General features: G+C 38.0%; 1 protein-coding gene and 1 long non-coding RNA gene across 3 annotated transcripts; one reads left to right on the top strand and one right to left on the bottom strand.

The window, feature by feature from the left end:
- The first annotated feature begins 1,594 nt into the window (after nt 1-1,594).
- Nucleotides 1,595-22,512, top strand: LOC122844186 (synaptic vesicle glycoprotein 2A-like). 2 transcript variants are annotated; one of them, XM_044139414.1, is made up of 13 exons: nt 1,595-1,729; nt 7,681-8,413; nt 10,342-10,522; nt 11,911-12,062; nt 12,874-13,007; nt 13,163-13,252; nt 13,852-13,959; nt 14,394-14,482; nt 14,584-14,748; nt 15,826-15,959; nt 17,870-18,076; nt 18,166-18,325; nt 18,870-22,512. In XM_044139414.1, exons 2-13 carry the CDS (start codon nt 7,804-7,806, stop codon nt 19,051-19,053), a joined length of 2,214 nt encoding a protein of 737 aa, XP_043995349.1. In that variant the 5' UTR covers nt 1,595-1,729; nt 7,681-7,803; the 3' UTR covers nt 19,054-22,512. The 2 variants fall into 2 exon arrangements, with proteins under 2 accessions (XP_043995349.1, XP_043995350.1); XM_044139415.1 differs by lacking the exon at nt 1,595-1,729 and adding an exon at nt 7,112-7,443.
- On the bottom strand, nt 2,976-10,331 carry LOC122844187. The gene is made up of 3 exons (XR_006372828.1): nt 8,514-10,331; nt 5,805-5,875; nt 2,976-4,277 (listed from the first exon to the last, which is right to left on the bottom strand). It is a non-coding gene; the product is annotated as an uncharacterized LOC122844187 (long non-coding RNA).
- Nucleotides 22,513-22,808: the final 296 nt, after the last annotated feature.

Here is a 22,808-nt window from a genome sequence, read left to right as displayed (position 1 = left end):
TTTCTGATGGTTCAGTATTGAGAGTTTAGCTTATTTGTATTCTTTTGGGTAAAACTCCATAGTACAAATCCTTCACAAACAAAAACTGAATATTAAATATCAGTTCGATGTGTTTTTGTCCGATTGGATTTAAGAATCACTGTCCAGCTCAAATGACCAACAGCTGGACTCAAAGCAGTTCAGGAAAGTAGCTGGTCAATGGCCAAAGAAAAGAAAAAAACAAAAAAAACAAAACAGTGGTATGATTAAACAATAAATTGAGCCTTGTAAACAACAAAATACAATTTACTTTCTGTCACAATTTGGATGAAACACAGGATCAAATAATTAAATCTAACTTCATTTATAAAGCCCTTTAAAACAACCAAAGTGCTTTAAAGTTCAGATAAGTTTAAAATTGTAAAAAACTTTATTTTCTAGGTCGTCCCTGTTTTCAAGCTATAATTTGGCAATATAATGTTTGGATGATCTCTTCAATATGGACTAAATAAATGTGTCAAAACTACATTTAAAAGTCTGAACAGTAAACATGTCCAGAGTTACGTTGCAAACTACATTTTTAATTTGTGCTGATAAAAATATTTATTGGGAAGTTGTTTCAGAAATTATCACATTTTTTCTCAACAAAATTATACAATTCTAAACAATTCCTAGTTTCTACTCTAATTTAAGGAGATGAGGGATTAATAAATTAAGATATTAACAGAATACTTTGTAAATCTCCATATTCTGTATGAGACATGAATTATGTTCCAACTATCTGGGCTTGGGGGTAATTTGTCCTGGAGGCACATTCAAGAAATTTTTCAAAATATTTTTAAATATTATAATGTTAGCACTTTTCTTCCTGGGGATAATTAAAATAATAATTAAATTGTGAAATAATTTCTCATGCTTCTCAATTAAATAAATATTTCTGTTAATGGGGTCGTCCACAAGTTGCACAACAGTAAAATAGATTTGTGTGAAATCAATTAATTAATTAGAAAACAGAATTCTTGCAAGAAATTGGAACAAATGTTGGGAAAAAAAAAAATCTTCTGAAACATTTGAACTCCGCCATTATGCTGCTGAAACTTGGTAAGACGCAGGTTCCACCATGTTCAAGAGGGTTCCCATCAACATAATGGAAATGTGATGTTTTTGTCCCCAGAAGAAGAAGAAGAAGAGCTACCAGACTGTTCTCGGAGGAACGTTCACATTTTTCATATGGCGCATCTTCCCTGTGCAGACTGAGGAATAGCGAAGTGGTTGGCATGGTAACAGGAGACAGGCGCGCTTGCATGTGCGCGTCGAGAGCGCGCACATTTAGAATGATGATGCTAATGTCTGGAGATAATGGTGTTTGCAAAAAAATAAAAAATAAATAAAAACAAGATGTGTGTTAATGCGCTGAACATACACAGATGGGTGTAAACACATTTTATGCATCAAGACGAATTATATATATATAAAAAAAGGTGCAATCCTGCGCATATCTGCGCCGAAAGACCTTTCACGAAATATGAAGTGCGCTCTTGATGGGCACAACATCAAGGAGGAGGGGTGGAGGTGGGATCCCTGTGCTTCAGAGTGTGCGTGGACAGCGTGGGCTTCTCTCTTCTCCAGAGCGCACACACGGAGCATCATCACTCGGCTCACAGCAACAGCATCATCCTCCTCCTTTTCCTCCTCCATCCTCTTCCTCATCATCTCCGGGCTGAACAGAGAGGCGCTTGCAGGATTTACGGTAAGCATTAATTTAACACTAATTAAACCTCTGAGTCGCTCGTGGCCTCTTGGAGCGGCGGGCATTTTTCCCCTCTGTGTGTGCTTTCTTTCTCTACGCATTTAAGACATCATGTGAAAAGCGCGATGGGCGTGCTCACCAGCAGTTTGCTTCACGCTAAGATTGGGGTCGATTTTGTGAATCGAGAGAATCTGATCCAAGTCGTGACGGGCTGCTGCACGGCCGTGTGATTTCTAAGAATGAGCGCATCTGTCAGGAAATATTTGGCCGTGTTTGGCGTACAAGAGGTGTAAAATTGGCCTTGTAATCGACGTACAGCGGCCTTTAAAAAAAAAAAAAAAAAATCTTGTTGCACATATTTGTTCTTTATTTCATCCTGTTGCTTCCTAAAGCCAAACAAGCACATCAAAGCTGTTTTCAACAGAAATATAAGGGCAGATAGTGGAGCCTTTCAGGAATTATTTTAGCACTTTCCTTGGATTGTTGTGATTTTATCAGGTGTCCATATGATTTATTTCTTCTCAGTGGATGGGAATCTCTGCACTATAAATAAGATGGTGATGAGAAGACAGGTTGTTCTGGTTGGCTCTACAGGGAAACTATAAAGCTGATATTGATTGTTTTGTTGTTTTTTTGTAAATGGAGGACAAGCAAGAGGAGGAAAACTAATGGAGGCTTGTCAGTCTGAAGAAAAAATATAGCTATCATTACTCCTCATCATCATCAGGCCTTCCTCTTCTCCTTTTCTCTCAGCTGAGTGTTTGTGGCTGTGTGGAGAGGCTCTCAGCTCAACAGAGACATATCTATCTATCTATCTGTCTGTCTGTCTGTCTGCCTGCCTGCCTGCCTGCCTGCCTGTCTGTCTGTCTGTCTGTCTGCCTGCCTGCCTGCCTGCCTATCTATCTATCTATCTATCTATCTATCTATCTATCTTTCTATCTATCTATCTATCTATCTATCTATCTATCTATCTATCTATCTATCTATCTATCTATCTATCTATCTATCTATCTATCTATCTATCTATCTATCTATCTATCTATCTATCTATCTATCTATCTATCTATCTATCTATCTATCTATCTATCTATCTATCTATCTATCTATCTGATCATAGATCCTTCTTTCACGTGTATTCTCTCTCTCTTGTGGCTAAACTGCAAACAGTACTTTTTCTGTCTTTTCTTTTAGTAAATTTCTTTCCTCTCGTCACGTGAAATAGAAGAGCACAAGATGGTGGAGACAGTTCTTCTGAGTCCTGAGCTTTATTATTGCTTGCTGCACCAAAGGAGAGCAGTACATCAAATCCCTACACACTCAGAGCACTGCTCTGAACTGTTCAAGTTTCAAGCCGTCTTTTATAGCACTTTTCTAAATGCACCCACAAATAACGCAATTCCCAAAACACGTCAAAGTAAGACACTCTGCAAACACGCTGTGATTTAAAATCAATTCTGTCCGGTCTGACAACTCAAACAAAACAATTCCTTTAGCAACTTCCTCTTTGCAAGCTCTCAGCATACATTATCCCCTTGATGAAATCACAATTTGCTTACAGTTATTCGAAAGGTCAGCAATACTGAAACATACAACATTTCCACCACACATGCAATCAGATGTTTTGGGGACATTTTGTACCCATTTTATCCACTGGTATCTTAAGGTAATTTTCTGTGCTCTACTCAGAGTGTACTGGGAGAAAATGTAGCCGAACCGACTCCAACAGCTAGGATTTACCAGATGTATTTGGATTCGATGATGGGTTGTGATGCATGAAGTCAACTAGAAGTTGGATGGAATTGACTCTAAAAACAAAACAGACGCTAGAAAAACTAGTCATACATCAAAATGGAGGATTTTCAGTTATTTATCTCAATAATAGTTTACCATCAAGAGAAATAAAGTGTTTGTCAATAGGTACATCATAATGAAGAAATGGATGGTTGAAGGGTATGAACTGCAAATGGGCAGAAACAACATTTTAGAACAAAACGGGGGGGAAACAAACTGAAGACAGTGTATTCCTTTTGAGCCTTATTAAGTAGTACAGAAATAAAAAAATAACACTGAAACCAAATCTCTGCTGTTCTTGTTTATATACAGGGTGTAGTATTAGCTACAATGCAAATCAATAAAAGAGGATTATTGTTTGACCCATCTGAAGCCACTTAAAGTGAGATGTTAAGTGGCATCGGTACACAAATTACGCAGAAGTTAAAATTGATCAAAATATCCAAATTCTCGTACCAAAAACTTGAATTTCTGCTTTAAGCATTCTCTCTCTTGAACTAAAATGAACTAAAATGAAACAGTATAACCACATAAAATAATCTGCATGCTTAAAGGAAAGCACTCCCAATATTGTTCAAGTAAGACACTTTTTGGGTGAGGGAACTGGGTATAATGGATCTGCGATTATTACGTCCATCTGGGGATATTATTAGGTTTGAGTCCCACAGTTTAGCCTGGCTGACCAGGCCTGGTTGGGTTCCTTTGATCTGTTCTCTTCATGCTGACAGAAAAATCTGCTGCCTCATGGCTGGAAATGCTGCCCAGGATGAAACATAAAGTATGATTAAATCAACACACATGCATAAAGGTAGAGCAGTAATTTATTCCACAGTAAAATTAGTTCTTGATACATCCTGGTTGGTATGACTTGTGAAAAACACGAGGAAAAAATAAGGAATGAAGCACTCAACATCGATATGAATGTCAAATGATTATTATTATTATTATTATTATTATTATTATTATTATTATTATTATTAGTTTTAGTTTTAAGGATTCATTTTATGTTTTTTTTTCTAGGAAGGAATGATTATGTTAAATATTAAAATTGAGGATTTGGTTCACACAGTTAATTGATTGCAGATTTTCTTTAATGCGTGGGTGTTTAAAACATTGTATAGTATACACTGATGCCTTGTTGAAATTAGTACTTTTTTCACATACTTTTTTTATTTATTTATTTGTTTATTTTTTTAGCAATTTAAATGCTTCTGACTTAATTCTGGTAAAAGGAAATGGCAATTCCACAAGTCACAAATCTTTAATAGGAATCAAGTCAGGGCTTTATTGACCCATTTCTGAAAGCTTAGTTCATCCTTTTAAAAACTAGTTTGCAATTCATCCTGCAGCACTCAGTTGTGTCTGTTAATAAAAATTTTTGTTTTATTTTCAACAGCCAAGTTAATTTAAAAATGCAAGAAATTCGAGATATTTTCCAGTTTCCATTACTGAAGCATGATGCTTCCACCACCACGTTTCAAGATTTTTAGCTTTTGAAGAGTCTAACTTTCCAACACAAACGATCAGTCTAAGATGAAAGTAAACTGATCGGGATTTTGTGGAAAATTTTTTACAGAGACTGACTTTGAAACGTTACTTTGGAAGCGTGAGGCATTTTGGATTTACATGCAAGAATCCTTCTCACCCAAAGGCTAAAGAAAGATTTATTTGACATTTGACATTTTTGTCTTTTAGTAAATGTTGAATGAGATGTAACTGGAAGTTTTTAACCTCAGTCAGCAGTAGTACTACGCTAATTCCAACAAAGTTACATTTTGGTCTTTTAAATGATGGGCTTGTCATACATATTTTCAGTAACAACAACCATGCTTGGAGATGCCAAGATGAGGCTTTCAAACATAAGATCAGTGTTGCAACTTAAAAAGCATGGTGGTGGCAGCATTATGCTGATTGGAGGCCTACATTCAAATTTCTTAACTTAACCTCATATCCCTTCATAGAAACTTTGACATTTTCCAACAGGTGTATGACTTGACCTGATTTTGATGCTCTTGCTCATTTATGGATTTTGCTCTGAAGTTGGATCTGAGCCAAGAAGCCGACCAATTAGAATCAACTAGAAACTGTAAAAATATTAGACAAATTTGAGTCCAGCAACTTAAATAAACTGAAGAAATTATACAGATTAGAGGAGGCCAGCAGGTGTTTTTATGGCAAGTCAGTGGAGATCATCCTACACCGTCAGTATTTTAAAGCTTGCTCTGGTTCGTTGTGTACTGTATACCTGCTTACTATTGAGAAGCACTGTTAGGACTGTTGTTACCTGTCAGAGTTTGTTTCTGAAGCACCGGTGAAAGCGCAGCGACATCTCATCATCGTCTGTCTGCTCCTTCACTGCAGCACAAATTCAAAGTGACATCGCGTCTCATTGCACAGTCACCCGAGGCTTAGTGTGCTAGTACATAAACATATTGATGTGGGGCTCATCTAGCAAATGCAAGAACAAGTTGGTGCCCTGGAAAAACGGTCTTTACACTGCAAAATTTATTGGAGATGTGATCCCATAGCAGATGGGGGAATCAGGAGACTGACTGCCAGCTTCTTCGTAATTTCAGGGCTCATTTGCTGCTGCGCGTGGCTTTGGCAAATTTATTACTTTGCATTTGTGCTGCTAATTAAATATTGTCAAACATGATATTTTAACTGACGAAACAGAGCCAAGCTACTGGCTCATTCTGACTCACTTGTTAAGGTTTCCTTCCTTAACTGTGTGGAAAACCGTCTCTTAGTGCTAGATTTGGAGATTTTATGGGTCAGGATCACAACACAGTCTGCTTCGTTTGAATTCCACACCGCTGCTTGTCACCTCGAATTGAGTAATGCACAACATTTCCATCAGAAACCATGTACTGCTTGATGCCGGATGCTTTGGCTTGCAATTACAGCTAAGACTTGGCAGACACTGTGTCGATGGGAGAAAGCAACAGGTTTGATCTAAAGGCGGTTCCATATGGAAAACACAGCTAAGATAGGGCAGACTTTATAGCTTTGCTAGGGGACGAACAAAGATATGTCAGCATGCAAAAATCCACCTCATCTTAGAACATCTCTTTATATGGTTGGCTTAGCATGTACAGTTGAATTTGTAACAATAGAGCATACGTTTTGCACATTTTGTTTTGTGCAGATAACATGTTAGAAATTATTTGCGTTCAAGAAGCAAGATTATGTTATTTTGTATACCCTGACGTACAAACACTACTAAATAATGCAGCTACAGAACTCAAGGCAATCTCTTTTTTTTTTTTTTTCATTTTTATGGCGCAGCAGGCTCATACTGTCCAGGTACATTCATCACACTGCTGCATCATGCAAAACTCAACAGTCTCAGGCTTACAGCAAACACGCAAAAGCAAGTAATCTTCTACAAAGCTTTGAAAAGAAGAAGTTTTTTTGTTTTTTTGTGTCAATGTTTCAGCCAACCTACCATTTAAAGATTTTTACGATGACAGAATAGGCAACTGTATGAAAAGATTATTGATGTCTCGGACTCCCTTCATTGAGAGGCCACCACTTTTCCTCTTTTGTGTTAAGCCACCCCCAACTAACTTCCTTCTTTCACAGGTTAACACATAACCAGCTATTCACCTCTTCAGTATTCAGATACCAAAGTCTGTAGGATACAACTAATCTCAGAATTAGCTGGGTCCTGGGGAAACCTGTCCGGATTCTCACAGCCATAGTGAATATCACACCTCTTCTCCCCCTGTATCTCAGCTAACCTGAGTGGCCTTGGCAATCAGCCGAGCCACACAGATCATGCTTATTAAAGCAGCTGGTTTCCCCCTTATTACAAAAGGCTCTTGGGACTGATCCAGATCGGACGTGTTGACTTGCAGGAGTCCCAGGGATGTTGTTTTAATAATCTGGTGCCATCTGAAGGACTTCTCAATCACGCAGAGGTCCAATTGTTCTACTGTGTAATTATATGATTTGTAATAAGAAAATGTGTAGTAACGTGGAGGCAAGGATTGATCTCACTTTATGTTTTCAAATCAGAAGTTATTTGGTAGAGTTGTTGTTAAGCTGGTTGACTTCTTCCAAAAGCTTCTCACAATAGTTTACTGGAATTTCGGCCCGTTCCTCCTGACAGAACTGGTGTAAAACCTTTTTTCACTTTATATCTCATGACTTCTCAGGAGGATATCAAGTGAGCTGGGAGTCGACTGGTTTGTCCTGAACACAGGAAGCCCCACCATCACCTTCAGAGGCCTCTCAGCAAGACCTTTCTCCTCCATTGCTTCTTCTGAATTGTCTTTAAAATGGAGGACGGTTATCAAAACCGGACTGCTTTCATAAAAGGTGCCAAAGACATTGCGAAAGAAGTCAAGCGGCAAGCCTCAAAGAAAGTCGGCCGCTCGGTGGATCGGATGACCGACGAGTACAGCAAGAGGTCCTACAGCCGCTTTGAAGAGGACGATGATGACGACTACCCTATGAAGGGGAGCCAAGATGGAGGCTACTACCGCAGCGACAGCCAGGCCGCCAACGACGACGAGGGTGGCCACAGTGACTCCACCGAGGGCCACGACGAGGACGACGAGATCTACGAGGGGGAGTACCAAGGAATCCCCAGGGCTGATTCTGGGAAAGGCGACCTGGCCGGCGGTCCTGGATCAATAACAGCCGTGGCTCAGCAGTTCAAAGATGTTGGGGCGTCGGAGGCGGCAAGGCGGAAGGACCAGGAGGAGCTGGCTCAGCAGTACGAGACCATTTTACAGGAATGTGGCCACGGGAAGTTCCAGTGGACCCTGTACTTCGTGCTGGGGCTGGCACTGATGGCGGATGGCGTGGAAATCTTCGTGGTGGGGTTTGTCCTCCCCAGTGCAGAGAAGGATATGTGTCTGTCTGAACCCAGCAAAAGCATGCTTGGTAAGACTCTAACGGTGATCTTTTCTGAGGGAACATACTCCTGTGTGTCAGAGATAAAGGTACTTGTTCAAGTCCTATTTAAAACACTTCCATGACTCACCGTTGCTCTTGGCGACATGTCCCTTCATCACACTGTTCACACGTGTAGCCTACTGATTATTTCGAGTCAGTGCCACACAAACCAGTAGAGTCTCTGAGGAATTTTCAACTCTAGCTGCAGCAGTGATCTTAGTTTTATTTATAATTAATCTTTTAGAGACTTACATTCTCAGAAATTATGCCGCACACTTTCCTGCTAATAGATTCCCAGAGATCCACCTCTGCTTATGCTCTGTGAAAAACTTTGGGAGATAATCTAGAGCAGAAACAAGAGCAAGATAAAATAGAAATTGTAGATGTGAAAGATTAGTCTGAACCCTTTATTTTTTTAAAGGGCTAAGAACTGTTTCTTGTGTGTCCTCAAGCTAAGGTGTAACATTTAGGACTGAAAAAATGGAAATGAATAATCCTTTCAAACGCTACACTTTCTTTCAATGCCATTTGGGACCAGGTGTAATAGAGAAAAACATTATATCTAAGAAGAGATCTTTTGTGCCTGCAGTTATTCATTTTATTAATATTAGGTGTTCACTTTGATAAATTGACATAAGCACAATTGCTTAAACCACTTGAGATCACTGTTTTGAATACTGACAAAGACAGAGCTCTTCTGTTTAATTTTCCAATGACTGTTAGGGAAAATTTTATACAGAACGACTGGAAATGTTAATGACTTAACAGAATAAAGTCTGCAGTTTTTCAGAACTTACAGGTTGGTTTCCAAAACATTCAGTGAACTTACCAGCCATTTACCTTAATGGTTACTTTCAGGAAGTCAGAAGATACTTTCCTGGAACTTACAAATTCCCAGAAATTGTCTGAAATGTTTGTGTATTTCTCTGAATTTAAAGTACTTTCTAAAAACCTTTAACCTACTGATCTCTAACAGAAAGAGGGATCATGGACATCTAACACTGACTTGATTTATGAGTCATAATCCTGAATGCACAATATACTTTCAAAAAATCTGGAGGTTATTTTGTGGAACTTACTGCTTCATAATTCAGTGTACATAAAATACAAAAACTTAATAGAAGCTTCTAGGATTTTACTGGCTACTTTCTGAACTTACAGGACATTTGACTGGAATTTATACCTTGGAAATTCTAGAAACTAAATTAGTACTTTCTACAACTTTCTTGGGACTTACTTTAGTGAAGTTAAAGATTTTCTATGTGGAACTTAAAGGACATTTTTGAGGACTTTCCCAGATGTTACTGATTGTTTTCCTACCAAGCCAGCTATGGCAATTTAATTGATAAAGAACAACAACCTGGTAAGGGCAAATATTTCAATTGTTAAATTCAAATGTGGTGTATCCCTTCAAAGTGCTGGCTTAAGATGCTTCAGGAAAGAGGTTCAAACAACTTTACAGCAAAGAATATCATTTGAAACTGCATGCCGTACTAAAAAATCCAAATCAAGAGGAAATCTTGACCCATTTGTTGAAATCCCTGTTGATCTTTAAACACAGCTTTTCTTTTTTTTTTTTTTACAGTGCGTATACAGAACCATATTAGCATTACTCAGTGTATAGATCTTACTTTGAAATGAGTTTGGTCCTCATACACACTTTCCAAATTTGACCTTCTTTAGCTCATGGCTTTGACCATCTCCACACCTTTCCTTATTTAATCAACCCCAGTGTAAGAATTCAGCTTAGAAATATGCTCCAAGCACACTTGGTAGCAATCCAACCCTACACAAGTAAAGGACATAATATCAAAGATTAATAATAAGTATTTTTGGTCAGAATTGGCCGATAGAAAAAAGAAGTATGTAAACATCAAATGTTGAAAGCTAACACATTTTGTTTGCTCTCCTGACAGGCCTCATCGTATACTTTGGGATGATGGTTGGGGCTTTCCTCTGGGGGGCTATGGCAGACCGGATAGGCCGTCGGCAGTCCCTCATCATCTCTCTGTCCATCAACAGTATCTTCTCCTTCTTCTCGTCCTTCGTTCAGGGTTACGGCACCTTTCTGTTTTGCCGCCTCCTCTCAGGTGTTGGGTAATTGCACCTTTAACTCTTTTTGTGAATTCCTCTACAGTGCACTGTAATGGGATTAGTAATGCCCCCACTTGATAGTACGTTTGATGTTTGGGTGACCAGTTTATAACAGAAAATCAATGTAAAACCCTCTTACAATATTGCCTAAGAGAACAATTATTGTCATGTAGAGTTTTATTGTTATTCCAGTATTTTCCACTTCATTGAACTGGTGAATGGAAAGGTCAACATCATTCCCAGTGAGTTACAACCAATAACCTACTCAGTGCTCACACAGGGGAGAAGAAGAAGAAGCTTGAGTCATCCCTTATGTCTTTATATTTTGCTTCCAAGCAGCCAGACTTTGTAATCCTTTAAGGTCATCTTCATCATTCATTTTTAAAGCTGCTTAGAAGAATTGTTTTTCCTCCATATATCAAACATAACTATGGTCTTAAACTCGGAGCACCACTGTTGTGTCTACACATGACAGGCAACGGAGAGAAGAACTGATTTTAAATCTCTAGGCACTTTATTCCTGGTAGCCAGTCACAAATATACAATTTATTCCTAGTTCTTTGAGTTTTTAAATGAAAATGCCAACAATGACACATTTTGGTATGTACTAAGTAAGAACTGTATTTTTGTATCGATTCCTTGAGGGTCAAGGCAGATCAATCATCTAAAGGTCAAGCTGTTCCTTGGCTTCAGGTTTTTGCTTGTCTCTTTTTATTTATTAGTGCAAAGAACCAAAAAAAAAAAAAAAAACAACTCTCACAATGTATCTGTACCACAAGCCTCTAGTAACAAAGTTCCTAAAGATCAATGACAAAATAGGTTGTATATAAAGTGGTTTATTATAAGCAGACTACAATTAAACATTGGATGATGTACAGCTCAGGGTAAATGAGTTGAAAATACACTGAACCTTTAAAAGACACCCAGAAAGTCATGGTAACCTTTACTCTTTAAACAAAATCAGAAAAGTCTGAGTCCGTGGCAGTGGAATAAATAGCAACTGTGGATGATTTAAAGCAACAGTAGAAAGGTTTTTTGGTACCAAACGAGACAAAAAAACAATAAGAGTCAAACTCTCTCTGCCCAACAGACACTGTTGTCTTGTGTCACTGGTGCAGAAAATATTAGTGATTTTAAATAACTTCCTTCTGCAACATTTTAATCAAAAATTAAGCTATACAGAAATAGGTTAATGATCATTTCATCACAAGCAAATATGATGAAGGAAGGAATTTTTTTAAAACACGCAGGACAGGGTTAAGGACCACTACCCAAATGCATTCTGGCATTTTGGGCTGTAAAGTGAACAAATTAAAAATAGTTATACTTTCCTTGACAATGGGATAAAACACCTCTCCCCAGTGCTGACCTTTGGACTCTAACTTTTACAGAATTGGTGGCTCAATTCCCATCGTGTTCTCCTACTACTCTGAATTTCTGTCCCAAGAGAAGCGCGGCGAGCACCTCAGCTGGCTCTGCATGTTCTGGATGATTGGAGGAATTTATGCGTCCGCCATGGCCTGGGCCATCATCCCACACTATGGTGAGCATGGAAATACAAATGATCAAGACACAGTAATGTTAAGGGACATTAGGGCCAACATGTTGGGCTCTACAGTCTTTTCAGATTTCATTCCACATTCATTGTATGCTGCTTGTTGCTTTTCCGTAGTCTTCCTTTTCGGCCACCTGGTCTCAGTCTCTTATTGTCTAATCTGTGTAAACATACATGATTATATATAAAGTTTGCCTCTATTCTGCTGTCCTACTCTGCCAACCTTTGTTAGTTGTCATTTTTTAGAACTGTTTTGGATTTACATGCAAGAATTCTTCTCACCCAAAGTCCTTAAGGACGATTAAGGCCTGCACTACGGCTGGCAAATTAGCATAATTGTCATGTAATCTTACAAGGATCCTGTTAATTCAGATTCAAATAATCTGCTTGCCTTGTCTTCAGCTCTTTGTAAAACAATGGAGGTACTTATAACACCAACTACAAGTGAGTCAGCAACGTGAACATATATCAAATATGTGGAGCTGCTAATCCTGGTTTACTTTCATCAAATGATCCAAAACATGTAGGCGGTATTTTGCAGAGATCCATTTTCGGCCAAACACCATCTGGTAAATTATCGCATGTTACACGCAGTCACTGAAAAAAAAAAAAACACTGTTTGTGAGCTCCAACTCACCCCTCTGAGCAAATAATGTCAAGATAGTTTGTATTTCTATTGGGTTTCAGCAAGTTAACTCACCAATATAGGTTTTGACTTTATATTGACTTATGGTTGTAACTAATGTTCCTGTTTCTGTTGGTTAAACATCTTTTGTTGTTGTTTGTCTTTACTTCCAAGGGTGGAGTTTCCAGATGGGCTCAGCGTATCAGTTCCACAGCTGGCGAGTGTTTGTGTTGGTCTGTGCGTTTCCTTCTGTCGCAGCCATCGCTGCACTCAACGCCATGCCTGAGAGCCCACGCTTCTACTTAGAGGTGTGCATGACAGTTGACAGTCAGTTTTTTTTTTTTTAGAGCTTTACACATTGTTTGAGATTTTAGCGATTAAAAACTTGGTGGAATATATATATTTTTTAAATTTTATTTTCTTAGTCAGAAGTGACGCGTCTTTATCTTCTTTTTCAAAACAGAATGGGAAGCATGATGAAGGCTGGATGATTCTGAAGCAAGTTCATGACACAAACATGAGAGCTAAAGGATACCCAGAGAGGGTGTTCACTGTGAGTATCCTTGAGAAATAGTTGTTGCAATCACTGAAACCAAAAGTTGGAAAAGATGCATTGGTGACAGACAATAAACATCACTTCATAAATGCTGTGCTAGCTGGGAAAAACGTCTTGCAATCTTGCAGTTACCTGCATCATTACCGTGCAACATTCAGAATGTATTGTGTTATATAATTTATATAAATTTATATATATACAGTTGTCCGATTGACTTCTAGATTCTAAAGGCTCAGAAACCAAACTTTAGGATAACAGTTGTGAGCTTAAATCTTATTTCATCAGTCAAATCAAATCGGTTTTTATTTGTGTAGTACAAAATTATATCAACATAAAAAGGTGGTTAATATTTCATAAAATATACACCATCATTTGAAAACTGCTTTTTGTGTTTACTCTGGTCATCTTTGTCAATGAAGATCTGAAGTATGTAACTATGACAAGAACAAAAAAACCACAGAGAACTGTAATGGGGAAAATATTTTCTCTCGACGTTGTTTTTATGAGATAAGCTTAAGCCAACAAGGTTTTCAAACATATTTCCTGAATTGGATACTATGAAAGCCTCTGACTGTCTTGTGTCTGATTACTCCAAGGTCACCACAATAAAGACTGTGAGGCAGGTTGATGAGTTGGTGGACATTGGCACCGACACCCCCGTCTGGCAGCGCTACAGACTGAAGATTATGAGTCTCTCTCAACAGGTCAGTAAAACTGTCAAGGTTACAAATGTGCTTTTTTAAAACCCAGATTATTATTATGTTTTTTTATGTCACACTGCAGCACAGCCACAGCACTGTGACACAGTTCTGTTAGATTTTGATGCATTCAGCGTACTTTCTGCTAAATGCAACGCCCACACCCTCCGTCCTGAATACATTACACTTAACAACGAGGGTTGGAACTTGGTTTTGATTCTCAAATTTCGTTCTCACTCTCGTAGTAGCATGCAAAGCTTAGAAATTAGCTTAACCCTTCAACTGCCATGAGGACGCCGGTGTCCCCATTGACCCATTGATCTGCATGTGGCAGTATTTGGGGTGACAGTTAAAGGGTTTAAAGAATAATTAGATCAAACCCAGATACGGATTTATTTCTTTTAAATGAATCTAGTTTTTTCTCTCGTCACATACTGCAGATACGGAACAACATTCTTGCCTGCTTTGGCCCTGAATACAAAAGGACCACCTTTATGCTCATGGCTGTTTGGTTCAGCATGTCTTTCAGGTAAACAGACGAGCCCCGTCACTGTTCCTGTACTTTCTCATGTATATCATGCGTATTTTTCGTGCTTCTTCCATCTGTCTTTTCTTCAAAAAACCTTGCAGCTACTACGGCCTGACGGTGTGGTTCCCTGACATGATCAAGTACATCCAGAAGCAGGAATATGAATCACGGACAAAGACCTTCACCAAGGAGCGAGTGGAGCACGTCACTTTTAATTTCACCCTAGAAAACCAAGTCCATCGTGATGGATACTATTTTAACGTCAAGTAGGGCTTTCTTCTTATTCTGATGTGTAGCAAATATGGGACATGATAACCTCTGTTAGATAAAATGAGTTACATTTGTATATGATTGAAATAGTTCTTTTAAAAATCACAGTGTTGATAGTTCAAGTGAAACTCAAAGATCATATTGGAACTAGACTATAACAAAATCAAAAATCAGCCAATTATTTACCACGCAAATGTGTTTCATTTCCAGAACATGAAAAACGAAAGTCTAAACCTTCAAAATACCAATTAAATGGGCTAAAATCAAAAGTCTATGAAGGTCTGCTGTTCTCTGGAACTTACACAAAAGTTTCACAGGTAATTTTGAGTTGCTTTTCAACTCAAAATTGATCAACTGGGGTCTGGCAATTTTCATCTGGCACATACATCAGGTGTTTGGTGTCTCCCTCCTCTGATCAATTCAAATTCAAAAATACTTAATTAATCCCACAGGGAAATTAAATGTGGTTATAACTTATATTATACGAGTTTCTTCTAAAGGTTGTTGTAGATACTGACTGGGTTAGGATGATCTCATGTGGCACTCTGCTCTGCAGTTGAAGCATTATTTCTGCTTTTGGGATGTTAATCAGCTTCTCCCAGTTGTAAACCGCCTTGTTTCTTTGATTATGCATCATAGCAAATGTCCATAAGTACAAATGTATCAAGATAAATCCTTCCAGCTGCAAATCATCTGAAATCAGAGAGAATACTTGGCTAAAAATCATTATGTTTCTGCCAGAAACTGAGGAAGAAAAAGACAAGTGGGTATTTAAAACTATTGGATCATTGTGTAAACTTTTGTACTGATCATAAATCAATTATGAATCATTTCAAGAGATTTTAAACTTTGCGAAAAATCCTCATTCCCATTGAAGTACACGATTTAACATAATAAAACAGGGAGACTGACACGCTGTCACAGTGAATGCTTTTTCCAAAAGCCCAAAATGTAATCTGACTAAATTTATGTAATGTACACATTTGTGTGAAAAGTCCGATTCTTAAAGGTGACGCTCGCAATATAAATTAGTTATTCAAAAGTCTGTAGTGCAACTGAGTTTGTGTGTGCAGGTTCCTCAGCCTGAAGATGAAGTCCATGGTGTTTGAAGACTCAGTGTTTGAGGAGTGCTACTTTGAGGACGTCACCTCCACACACACATTCTTCAGGAACTGCACCTTCATCGTCAGCTTGTTTTACAACACAGGTAAATACTATTAAAGCCAATACCAGTTTGGTGGGGAGTATGGTTTTAATTTTAAAATTGTTGTCCGGTCATACTTCAGGACAGGTAATTATAATGACAATGTGATATTTTGTCTTTATTCCTTGAATCTCCCCTGCAAAAAAAACAAAACAATGAAACAGAAACAACATGTACTATTTTACAAGACTGTATGTGTCGTTATTATATTTCTATAATTCATCGAGAGGGAAATTAGAATAGAAAAGAAAATATGAGAAAATATTTATTTGGGAATGTTACTATTACTGATAATAATAATGTAATAATGCACAAACAAGAAGGATTGCAGTAAGTAATGAGGAAGTCCAATTCTTCTCAACTCATTAAATTGTTTTCTGAATTCTTTGAAATAAACACAAAGGGAACAAATTCTTACATTTACAGTTTACATTTATCCATGGAAATTAATTTGCTTAAAATTAACACACATAAATTGATTGTTCGATTTTACAGTGAAATACCCAGAAAAAGAAGAGCAGTGAGAAACAACAGAAACCCTGTGATGCTTGTTACCCTGGGTTACTCCTTAGCTGCACCAATCGTAACCACAACAACACAAACAAATCCAGCACAGAAACAGACTGACTGGATTGGATGAGACGCAGCTCTTTGAGATTTAGAGAGCATAAATCGAACAGGGAACATGAGACAAACTTATCCGTGTGGGTGGAGACAGACTCACTTAAAGGCTCCTGTGACCGTCCTCTGCTTGTGGTTTTGATTCCTGCCAAAGGTCTAAATCAACATGTCAAGAGTTGAAGCTGGGAATCACATCTGAGAGCCTCTAACGCTTTTTTTGCTGACATTTTGTAGCCCTTCGTTCTTAGCGGTGACAGATTTATTCTCGCCTGTTTTTCTCAGGGAAAGCAGCAACCTCTTTCCTCTCACGCTTGAAGCCAACGACGTATTCTTTTATTTCCGTCACTCCTCCATAAAACATTTATTTTGAAAGCATTGGATGACTGTAGTTTTAACATTGTCTTGGGGAGTAAACTAATCATAAGCAGCTCTGACAGAAATATACATCAACTGAAGCTGGAATAGGTAATTAAGTTTAAGCAGTGGAAATATGGGAAGCCGTTGTGTCATATTTTCTTCAAGCCATTGGAGCAGGTCCAGAAGACAGTGTTATTGTTTTATTTATTATTTTTGTTACTCTGGAATTTTTGGCTGTTGCGTAACCATGGCAACTTTTTTGTTGCTATAGTCATTCATGAAAATCACTTTCGCAAAGTAAAAAAGTAAGAGCAGACATCCTTTCAACAACAACATCTGAAATAAAAAAAAAAGAAATAAGTAAATAAAAGCAATGCTTCCACCCCAAAAAATTATGAGCGAATCAGAAGTGAGCGGGATGGTTCTGGAAGGATGTCAAAGACTTTCCAGTGGGACGGCCACCATAAACATACACAGACAATAGAATGGTTTTAGATCAAAGCATTTTATGTTTTAGAATGGCCTAATTAAAGGTTACACAGGCATAAACCCAATTGGGGATGTGTGGCAAGACTTGAAAATGGAGGTTGATTTCTGATTTCAGTTGAGAGAGATTTTCTGCTACAGATTAGATACTGACTTCACATAAAAGCACCTGAAAACCCCACATTTGAACTCTAAACTTTTAAACAACTTCTGTCTAAGCAATGACAGGAAGTTTATTGTCTCATGTAAGGTCAAAAAACAAATCAGTCATTCCCATTTTTTAAAAAACCGAATGCAAATTACTGCTTGCCGCACTAAACAAATGCGGTAGGGAGTGCACCACAGTGTATTTTTGCAATATTTTAAGAGCCGCTCTTTTTCACCTTTGATCCGAGTCTCTGAGGTTGCAGTCCAGTGGGAAAAATTACGCAACTTCTTTCTCTCCTCAGATTTGTTCAAGTACAGGTTGATCAACAGCAAGCTGATCAACAGCACGTTCCTCCACAACAAAGAGGGCTGCATGCTGGACTTCAGCGATGACTTCAACAACGCCTACATGATATACTTTGTCAACTTCCTTGGTACACTAGCTGTGCTCCCCGGGAACATTGTGTCTGCACTTTTGATGGACAAAATTGGCCGTTTGAGGATGCTGGGTAGGAAGACACAATCAGGTTTGAATATCGACATTTGGTATTACTGCAAAATTTCTTTAAAAGTTCTGTTTTTTTTTCTTCTTCCCCAGCGGGATCTAGCATCATATCTTGTGTCAGCTGCTTCTTCTTGATATTCGGCAACAGCGAGTCGGGGATGATCGCCCTCTTGTGTCTGTTTGGTGGCATCAGCATCGCCTCGTGGAACGCCCTGGATGTGATAACGGTGGAGCTGTACCCGTCAGATAAAAGGTAGCACAACAGCAGCACAGAATAGCTTCATAATTAATCATTTCTGGATCAGTAACTATGGGAACCCCGCTCAAATTATAATTATGTAATACTTTGTGTTGCTCCGTAAACAAAGTTTCAGTAAAGTACATCAAAGTTTGTGGTTGCATGAAAAAAATCGGAGCATTTTCTGCCATGTGTACAAACGTTACTGGTTAAGGATTTCAGTATCGGAGCCTTTTTATGCCTGAATGAGTCATAGGTCAGAAATAAGTGGATGTATAAAAGGAAAAAGATTCTGAAAATTGGCAGGTAGCCTACTGGATTGAAAATGAGGGGAAAAAGCATTAAGTCACCTGCAAAAGAAAACCAACAAAAAAAACAAAACAAGAAGAAATCGTCAAATGACCTTCAGAAAGCCTAAGGAAAGCTTTTTGAGGAGATGACATGAAAACATTCCTACTCAGATACAAAAAGAGGAATGATTTAGGACTTTTGCACAAAACTTTAAGTTAAAGTATTCTACATTTTGGAACTGATAGCTGCTCTCTGTTGTTGTCTTCAGGACCACAGCGTTCGGTTTCCTCAACGCCCTCTGCAAACTGGCAGCTGTTCTGGGCATCAGCATCTTCCAGTCGTTCGTGGGCATCACTAAGGCCGTACCCATCTTATTCGCCGGCGGAGCACTCGCCGCCGGCAGTTTCCTCGCGACAAAGCTGCCTGAGACGAGAGGCCAGGTGTTGCAGTAAGGCAGACGACCAGCAGCAGGCAGCAGAGTTCAGCCTGAGGGAGAGAGCGGTAGGCCTGAACATCCCAGAGAGCTTCAGCGCTGCCCGTTCATTTCACAGCAACAGTACAGACTGCCTGCCCCCCTACTGTAAGCCCAGAATCCTTTGAAATGTGGATTGTATCGTTCAATGTCAGGAATTAAAGAAGAGCAAACATTTTTTGGTTTTTGAAAACCCTCACAAAATCTCAATACCTGTGGCTTGTTTTCAGCTGCTCTGACAGGTGTTACAATCCTACAAAGGTGGTTAAATATTTATTTGTACTAAGACACAGTCGCAGTGGAATGGCAGAAAATACTGAAAAGTGGAAGCATTTGTTGGGGGAAGCAAGATGAAATCGCAGCATTCTTCTTTACTCGTGTGTCTTAATCTCCATGACTGGTTTACAGAGCTGTTACTTATTTTATTGTTTTCTAAGTTCATCACTGCCAGACCCACTGGGAGCTTGTATTACCTACCAAAGCCCACTAAAACATTTCAGTAAAGCTGACTTCCTCAGACAGACGGAGATGCATTTCACAGGATTCTTAGTTAGATCTAGTTCCTCAGTGTCAAGCCGATGTTTACCCTCCCTGCTGTGTGACAGTTTGTGGATGTTCATGGGTGAGAGGGATGGATTTTGGTCAAATGTTTATGTGTGAGAGGAGAACATAGTGTGCTTTTTTTTGCCTGCATTAGTTGTGTGTTTTAAGGGAGCCAGTTGTGTTTGAGCTTTTGTGGATGGGAAAACTGTGAGGTTGAAATGTTTGTTTTAGGTGAAAATCAGGTCGATCTAATTGATTGCTTGTTTTTATGTCAGCAGAATGTTTTCATATTTTGATTTATTGCAGACGTAAAGATTCAACACAACTCTCTCTGTCATCTTAGGTCCTCAGACTCAGGAGGAAATCCCAGACCTTAATCAGGTCTAGGTAGTTTTACTCTAAAGTTTTGTTGTGTTCATAATTCCCCAATCTGATTTATTTTTTTTGTCCTGGAGGTCAGTGAGTGATTTGGAGATACCAAGACTCACTGTGATAATCTATTAAAATGATCAAAATTAGTCCTAAAACTCTGTAAATAAAACTCTGCAGCTTTAAATTCCAGTTAAACGGAGTCCAAAATGTATTCAGGATTACACTTACGAGCACACAAGTCCAGGATGTGCTGCTTCAAATGTCAAACAATTTAACCACTAGTATTGCTGCTGCTTCATGCACAGCTCTTTCTTTGGCATGGAAAGCCGTTTGGTAATGTTTGTGCACATAATGCAGAGCATGCCGCATGGCACAAACAGACAGAATACTGCAGCAGTTTCTACTTGGGGTCAGATCAAGTCCTTCTTTATCACGTTTTAACTTCATTAAACAAACGGGACCAAAACTAAAAAAACAGGCAGCAGTGCATATAGGGAAGGTGGGAGTTAATTTTAAGGGCTCCTGTTCAGTCATTCCTCACCGTATAAATATTTTACTGAAAAATTTTCGCTCACTGCACCGCTCTCCAACTTAATACTAAAGCATTCTGAATACAAAGTGGATTGTACTTATTACTGATTCTTGGTGTCTTTTGTCTGAAGTTTTACATCATCATGTGTGCTGACAATCAGTGTGTGTGAGATTTTGACCTTAACACATCCTCTAAATTGTGTGCATGTGTTTACTAGTAGCGTACTGTTATTTTATAGTTGTGAGCGACATAAAATTAAATCTGCAAAAGAACAAGGAGATGAATTTCTAAAGTAATATGTTGTTAACAAGTAGGAGACGATTCTTATTACGAATAAAGATAATTACTTTCACATAATTGTTTACTACTACACATACTTTTTAAAGAGAAAAATTTAATTCATAAATTTGTTTTTAAATTCCTCTATTTTTTCTATTTATAGTTGTATTAATATATTATTGATATAAAAGCACTTAACTTTTTTTCCATTAGCAAAGTGGACTTGAGCAAAACCTAAATAATTTTTGAAACACAACATAAAAATATGTTTTAAAAGATTAGGGCTTACAGTAAAGGAAATAATTGCACAATATAAACTTAGAAACAATACAGACTTGTTATTTTTATGTCATTCCAAAGTCAGGCCGCTATTGACTTCTGTTAGCATAATTTGGCATAGCAAATGTGGTGCAAACATATTAGCACTGGAAGTACAAGGCTGCCAGACGTACAGCAACTTTATACAACTACATTTATTCTTTCACATATGAACAAAAACTATTGCTAGTTCATGTGCAACTAGTGTTAGCCATGTAGCATAGCTAGCTAATACAGCAAGTTGTGAAAGCAGCAGATAAAAATGACACGAGTCATTTCTTAAAAAGTCATTGAGTTTGTTCATGATCCATTTATTGATTTCTGTTGATCTTTTATACCTCCCATTAAAACAGCTTTTTCTACATGCCTCAGTTACAACATTTTTGTTCCAACTACAATGCTAAATGAAGCTAGCTGTTTATTGAATCAAATATCAAATATTCAACAGAAACCGACTGAATGAAAAACAAAATCACTAAACATGATGATTCACACGTTTAGTTAATTAGATTTTTTTCATCAGTATGGATTTTAATGTCTTCGAAAAGGCCTTAAACGATGCCAAACTCAGAGACATGACCTGACTGATTAAACACAAGGCAAAAGCGTGACTAAAAATACACAAAAAAATAACTTTTTTACCCGTCAGATTTCTGTATCCAGCCGATCTTGACGCATGTTTGTATTGTATTGTCTAATCTCTTGGATGTCCTGTATGCCAGCTGTTTTTGTCTAAAGCAAGAGAAGCAGTGTTTTTGTTGTATGATGACATAGATCTGTTGCTTGCAATGATTGTTCTTTATCAAAGTGGGGTCAACGTTGGTCGAACTTAATTATGTGACATGACAGTTAGTCGATGGTAACTGTGCTCCTTGTACAGCTTGGACCCAAGTTACCTTAATACACTCGTATAGTTTATCAATAAATATCTGAGGATGATGCTGCTTGAAACACATCAATCTTGTCAGCGATACAAGACAGGGATGCCGGGAAGAGGCAATCGTAATGGGAGCCAAAAATGTGCAGAAATTATGTACGAAAAGTTAGAAGTCACATGAACCTACTTGTTTGAGTTTATGAAAGAGGACAGGTAAGCATTAAGAAGGGCCATGACTTGTTAAAAAGTTTCCTGTTAAAGTTTAAGCTCCTGTCCAAAATGTAACCTACTGTTGCTAACTGTAAAATCTATACATGTACAAATGAAAAACCTATTTCTGGTTTGAGTTTTATGGGAGCATGTAGACACCAGAATTACTTCCCTTGATTATGGTGGTCTGTTAAAGGTGTTTTCATGGCATGATATTTGTCTGATCAACTTATGAACATTCAAATGGGTTCTGAATAACGCGTTTACCAAAAAAAAAAAAAAAAAAAAAAAAAAGGTTTTACCCATCCCAGAATAACACTCATTTTCAGAGAACAGTGAGAATCCTTCATTTTATGTGGGATTAGAAGAGTTTACACTTGTGTTTTATTCAGTTTGACTCTGATCTGTTTATTGACTAATAACTGGTCTTCTCTAAATGTAAGTTCACTTCAAAATTCAGTGTATTGTGTGTGGAAACTGTAAATGTTTCTATGTAAAAGTATGGACTTTGTGGAAAAAAAAGATCAAGGAAACAATTCTAAAAAGTTAAATATGGAAAAAAAAAAATCTATTATGTGTTGTCTTTGTGTTTTGTAAATGAAGA

This window comes from Gambusia affinis, linkage group LG14, assembly GCF_019740435.1.
Source record: "Gambusia affinis linkage group LG14, SWU_Gaff_1.0, whole genome shotgun sequence".
Classification (NCBI taxonomy): domain Eukaryota; kingdom Metazoa; phylum Chordata; class Actinopteri; order Cyprinodontiformes; family Poeciliidae; genus Gambusia; species Gambusia affinis.
The sequence above is the reverse complement of the archived record's forward strand: the minus strand, read 5'-3'. Positions and strand labels throughout refer to the sequence as shown.

Excerpts from the sequence above, each read along its gene's own strand:
- LOC122844186 (XM_044139414.1), top strand. The coding sequence starts at position 7,804 with ATGGAGGACGGTTATCAAAACCGGACTGCTTTCATAAAAGGTGCCAAA. Across the intron at positions 13,960-14,393 it reads TTATGAGTCTCTCTCAACAG|ATACGGAACAACATTCTTGC; the intron begins GTCAGTAAAACT and ends CACATACTGCAG. Across the intron at positions 18,077-18,165 it reads TGGCCGTTTGAGGATGCTGG|CGGGATCTAGCATCATATCT; the intron begins GTAGGAAGACAC and ends CTTCTTCCCCAG.